The sequence below is a fragment of the Aegilops tauschii genome, chromosome 3 (assembly GCF_002575655.3).
Source record: "Aegilops tauschii subsp. strangulata cultivar AL8/78 chromosome 3, Aet v6.0, whole genome shotgun sequence".
NCBI classification, from domain to species: domain Eukaryota; kingdom Viridiplantae; phylum Streptophyta; class Magnoliopsida; order Poales; family Poaceae; genus Aegilops; species Aegilops tauschii.
In genome coordinates this window covers 620351275-620357400 of record NC_053037.3, presented here as the reverse complement: position 1 = coordinate 620357400, position 6126 = coordinate 620351275, and the positions used below count along the sequence as shown (strand labels likewise).

Genomic DNA, 6126 nt, shown 5'->3' with positions numbered 1-6126 from the left:
AGTTTCTGTATAATTTTTCGTGTTCTAGAGTACATCAGTGTGTTCCATAGAGTTTAGCATGTTGCATGAAAAGGGCATAAGTTGTCAGCATTATGCCAAAAAGGTTCAATGTGGTTCTTCATGTTCTAGACAATATCAAAATATTTCTTTCGTATCAGTGTGCTTCAATAATAATATTGCGAGTTTGTATTAACATTCGTGCTTATCAAGTTTTATTAGTGTTTGACGTGTCCTGGAGTGCATAATCATGTTTCATAAAGTTTTACCATCTTTTAGAATTGAAATTTAAACTTTTCAAAATTTATCCAAGAGTGGTATTGCTTCAAAGCTCTTATTTTAAGGAACACAAACATTCAAACCGTTTATATACTAGCCTCTCTGTTTGAAAGATAAAATGGATTCAAGCTTGAAAATCATATGATAAAAGCATGGGTGGGTGGAGCATAGCTTGAAATCTCTACCACAAAGTTGTGGAGGAAATGTGGATATGCATGTAATCGTATCTCCTTATTAATACCAATATGGCCAGTGCCGTCGCGCGCGCGGCGCCTCCCATGCCACTGCTCCCGTGGCTTCTCCTATCGAAGTACGACGGCAATATAACCAAGTCGGCTTACTGCCCTGAGGACGGCACTGTCGTGACGGTGCCCAGAAAGTCCGTGGTGTGTTGGATCATCGGCGGCCATGACGGCGGCTGGCTTGTCTACTACCTCCTGGCTCTAAGGATCGTGAACCTGTTCTCCGGCGTAGAGGTGACGCTGGCCGAGAAGCAGAGGCAGGTCGTCCGTGCAACCCATGTCCATCTTTTGAAAATTGTATTCTCCCAGGCGCCAACCTCGGGTGACTGTATCCTCGCCGCCATGACACTCAGCTGCGGCGTTGCCCTCTGTAGACTTGGTTGTACCGAGGGCGGATGGACGATACAAGGATCTCCATCGGGAAACCTTGCCGACATCACCTTCTGCAACGGGAATCTCTATGCCCTATACTATCAAGGTGTACTCGTCAAGTTTGAGATTGGCGTGAACAAGGACGGTGCGCCCATGATCACTGCTGCCTATCCGTTGGTGGTCAACCATCCTAGCAGTATAGACTATGTCAAAGATTACCACATATTCGATATGAATGGAAAGCTTGCTCTAGCCTTCAAGACCACATGGTCTATAAGCTCGGAGCCTTTCTTCAAGGTGTTCCTGCTTGTTGACATCCATGATGATGGATCCAAGGCACATTACAAGCACAAGTGGCTAGAGGTGACAAATTTGGATGACTACGCCTTATTTTTAGGGAAGACATTCTCTAAGGTGGTGCACGTGCCAGCGGATACACATTGCAACATAAAGAGAAACCGCATATACTACACCCGTCATGGTTGCTTAGATAAACACGGTGTCATCCCTAGAAGCACCGTATTCTTGGCAACCTGGAATGACAGCGACCACCAGATATACTACATGGAAGATGACATGAAGAAAGACGTGGCTGGTGATGACCTGAAGAGGATCAGGTCGATACAATACTTCATGAAGGGTAGTACCAGTAGGTCCAGTACAAATGGTGGCATGTGGGTTGTGCCTCCGGACATATAGCTAGCGCTAGTCTGGACTCTCTGGCTTTAGTGTATTGAGCTGTCTACAAATGTCGCGCTCACAAGTTATGAGCCTATGAAGGAATAATCTGCATTATTAGCTTCCTTAACCTTTAGTCCTTTCTTAGATTGTTAGTGTTTTTCTTAAGTATCGTAAGGAGTTATAGGAGTAGTATCTTCTTTCCTTGTTATAGAAAAACAGCAATCTTGGAGGATTGATCAGTGAGGTAGGAGCTTTGTCAAGAGAGAGCGGGCTTGCTGGGTTGCTGTTCACACATAAATGTTAGAAAGCTCACACGATGACTGAATGTAGTTATATTTTTTTGCGACAAAGGCACAAAGCCAAGTGTTAAGGAGCCGTACTAGGCTGGTAACAGTCTTCCAATAGTAGAGCTCTCAACTCAGTGGGGACGTCAGCAAGAAGCACCAGATGACCACATCCCCATGCTTCCTTGCATGCGCAGCCAATTCGTGAGCAAACTTGTTATTGCTCCTTAACACTTGGGAGCAGTCAGACTCAATGCAGAGAGGGCCTTGTTAGACTCGCTTCAATTCTGTCAGCCCGATTTGCACAGCCAGCGCCTAAGCCTCCTCAACTTCCTGACAATGCAACAAACTCCTGCGGACCGACAGCGCAACATTATACCATCATTGTTCCTGACAACAATTCCGACACTAGAACTTGAATGGCCTGCGTCTTTGATGAATGATGCGTCTGCATTTAGTTTTCATACTCCTGCACTCGGTGGTGACTGGTGACCACTGATTGGCCACATCAGAATCATCATCATGCACTGAGATTTTGCATTGTAGCATCCCTGTCTTCCGTCGGGAGTCTCCCTTCAGTGCTTGAGCTTGATATATCTCCTCCACAAAACAGATCACGAAGTTTTCTGAAATGGTCACAGATTCTTTACCATCCTCATGTACACAAGTGTTTTCTTTTTTGGGAAACAACAGGACTCTGCTGCGTATATTTTTTTAATTTTCAAACAAGAGTACAATGTAAAATAAAATAAACAAGAGAAAGAAAGAAAGAAAGGGCTATACACAAGAAAAGAAAAGCTAGGCTACCCTAGGGAGAAGGAGAAGAAAATACAATACAACAGCAAGGACCCAAAGGCCCATGAGGGGAGCTATCTAAAAGCTTCAGCCTAGGCTTCAAAGGTTGAATTCTTCTTCCTTGTAGCTGCCCTGTATTTAAGCCATTTGATCTCCTCCTTGAAACGTTGCCGACATATGTAAAGACTACGGGTGATGCCATTGAAGATGACACCATTCTTGTAAGTCAAATAGTCCAAGAGGCCAGAATACAATTTCTAGGCTGAAAGGAACCCCTATTAAAGTCTTTAGTGAGCAATTTCATCCTGAATTCCAGTGAAAGTTGGAGACCAACTTCGAATGAGATAAGTATAACAGAGCTTAGCAAACGAGCAGTGGAAAAAGAGGTGATCCCTGGTTTCAAGATTCTGCATGCTACACATAACACAAGAGTGGTTGGTAGACAGAAGGTCTATCTTTGAAGCATAGCACGAGTGTTGAGCCTATTGTCACTACTGGGAAAAGGCTGGTAGTTGGGCTCGCATTAGTTGCGGGTGAAGTTTAGCTCCTGCTAGGGGTTTAAAACCATGCCCGCTGCTTTGTCCTGCCTGCAATATATCGTCCAGATGAGGTATTGCAAGAGCAAAGTAATAACAAGAGAAACTGAGGCAAAGGGTAACCTGCCATTTTGTTCGGCTACAAAAATTTGATTTAACAAGAACCAAGAATACAACTTTGATTGCAGACTCATGTCAGATAATTTAACCCTGAGCGACGAGCACGAGAATAGAAGTTCAACTTGAATGTAACAAAGAAGACCAAAGAAATAATCAATCCAAAGTAGAATACAATACAATAGAAAGGAAAATAAGCTACTCCCTCCGACCCATATTAGTTGTACAAAATCAACGACAATTAATATGGATCGAAAGGACTTCATTTGAATTGGATAACATGCAACATTAACTCAACATCAATCGATAAAATCAAGACATCTTATATGAAGATACAGCTGAAAGCAGTAAGGATACAGCGTAAGCAGTGGTGCAAGCAGATTTGACGGACCAATTAAACAAGGAGAGAACATAAATGTTCCCATAGGTCCTCACGACCAGCATGGAAAAAGTGGCCAGCCAACAATGGAGAACCAGGATATCAATCTCCGAGCACTATGATGACTCCAATGCCATGAGAAACAGAGGAAAAGGGTAAGCGGCCAATTTTCTCGTCTAAACTATCACTAACTACCCACCTAGCCAAACCAAAAACAATCAAATATAGAAGTAACTTTGGTTGCTAGTTCAATTATAATCATTTTCCCAATGAGAAGGCCGACAAGAAAATCGGTGTGTCAAGCGCTCAATGAATTCGGCTAAAAATATAAACAGTTTCTAGGTACACAAACTGAGAGTAGACCACTAACATATTTTCCAGGTCAATGTGAGTCCAAAAGAATTCAAATAGTAAATAGAAATGAAACAGGGTAACCATATCCACAATACATTTTATTAATGCCTATCATCATAAAATGTGTATCAACCATGACTTTAACATAGTACCAATCTTGATTTGGGAACCTTATGACACTAATTGCTGATCTTGTAGTTGATAGTTCATACAAAAATTAAGGCCCATGGGTTATTGATGCAGTAATTCATGAGTTTCTGGATAATGCTGGGGTTGACCTATTCATCATTGATTCAGGACAAATCAATAGGATCAGAAGTGATCCACACTACTCTATTTCGTTGTTAAGGTTGTACATGTAGACACCGATGCCGTCTTCTATTCCGCAGAAGTAAAAAACACAATTGTTGTCGATAGAAAGAAACTTGTCGGCGTCAACATACACACACACCGGTGCCAAAGAAAAGTGAACGGCCAGACAAACAACTCACAGGTTCGACTGCCTTTCATTCAGTGTTCACCTTGAAAACGTTCATGCTGGGAATTGAGGGTTCATGATGAGTGAAAAGCAACATCTCCACTGCATATTCGAGGATGTAATACCCATTGTCATACACGAAATACTCTACATGGGTTAGATACGGTAGAAAATGCGTCTGGCTGAGAAGAGGTTTGATGTCCTCACGTGAGGACCAACCATCTCCTAATCTTGGGAATCAATGCCCCAAATGGTGCTTAGCACGTCCAGCAGGTTGTGCTCCACCAGGCTAAAACACTCGGCGCAAGGCTGGCCAACTATGCTGTATTGAGTCGTAGGCAACTGTGCAAGACTAGAGTTTGGTCGTATGACAATAACGGCCGTTATTGGGGATGGACGCCTTAAAATTGATGGATGAGACCATGAAAGGGTTGACAACACGCACCGTATGCCGAGCCACACCGCTAGCAAGGACGAGGAGGCCGCCGATGGACGTGACAAAGTGTTATTCGTGAAGATGTGGGAGCTCCATGTGGATGTAGCAGGTGGTGATGGTGTTGAGGAAGAGGCAGCTGTAGGAGCTTCCATCGTCGTCACTCCTGAAGCATTGCTTAGCATGACCCAACGCCATAGGTGGCAGCTAGGGTCAGTCGGCCTGGCCTTGGGGTTGTTGCTGCTGGCGTGCTAGTCATAGCATACATCACGCATGTCCATGACCAGTGACCCTTGCTTCAACCTCTAGCGTTGGGTCATGCTCCACAAGCAATGTTCTAGGAGTGACGAATACGGAAGCGCCTCCAGCTGCCTCTTCCTCAGCACCATCATCGGCCGCTACGTCCACAAGGAGCTCCCACATCTTGATGAATACCACTTCGTCGCGTCCACCGACGCCCTCCTTGTCTTCGCTAGCTGTGTGACTCAGCATACAGTGCATATTGACAACTTTCATAGGCTCATCCATCAATTTCAAGGCGTCCATCCCCGATGACGACCGTTACTGTAACGCCTATCTCCTCCGGGTCGACGACCAAACCCTAGTCTTGCACAGTTGCTTACGGCCCAATACAACGTACCTGGCCAACCTTGAGGCCGAGTGTTTTATCTTGATGGAGCACAACCTGCCGGACATACTAAGCACCAATTGGGGCATTGATTCCTAAGATCAGGGGATGGTAGGTGGTCTCGTGAGGCGCATCAAGCCTCTTCTTGGCCGGACGCATTTTCTACCGTATCTAACCCCTATAGAGTATTTCGTGTATGCCAATGGCTATTACATCCTCGAAGCTTCAGGGGAGATGTTGCTTGTCACTCATTGTGAACCCCCAATTTGCAGCGTGAGTAGTTTCAAGGTGAACGCTGAAAGAAAGGTTGTCGAACCTATGAGTTTTTCGTCTAGCCGTTCACGCTTCCTTAGCAATAGGTGTGTATGTGTTAACGCCGACAAGTCTCCTTCTATCGACAATAATTGTGTCTACTACTTCTGTGAAGGAGAAGAGGACATCGGTGCCTACATGTACTACATTACCACCGGAATAGAAGAGTGGATCACCTCTGATCCTCTTGATTTGTCTTGGATCAATGATGAATACATCACCCCTAGCATTATCTAGAC

At 44.4% G+C, this 6126-nt stretch overlaps 1 protein-coding gene across 1 annotated transcript; it reads left to right on the top strand.

Annotated features, from left to right (window-relative positions):
* The first annotated feature begins 521 nt into the window (after positions 1-521).
* Positions 522-1589, top strand: LOC109752906 (uncharacterized). Its single transcript, XM_020311816.1, has one exon. It carries the CDS (start codon positions 522-524, stop codon positions 1587-1589), a length of 1068 nt encoding a protein of 355 aa, XP_020167405.1.
* The last annotated feature ends 4537 nt before the right edge of the window (positions 1590-6126 follow it).

Coding starts and splice junctions, on each gene's coding strand:
- LOC109752906 (XM_020311816.1), top strand. CDS start 522: ATGGCCAGTGCCGTCGCGCGCGCGGCGCCTCCCATGCCACTGCTCCCG.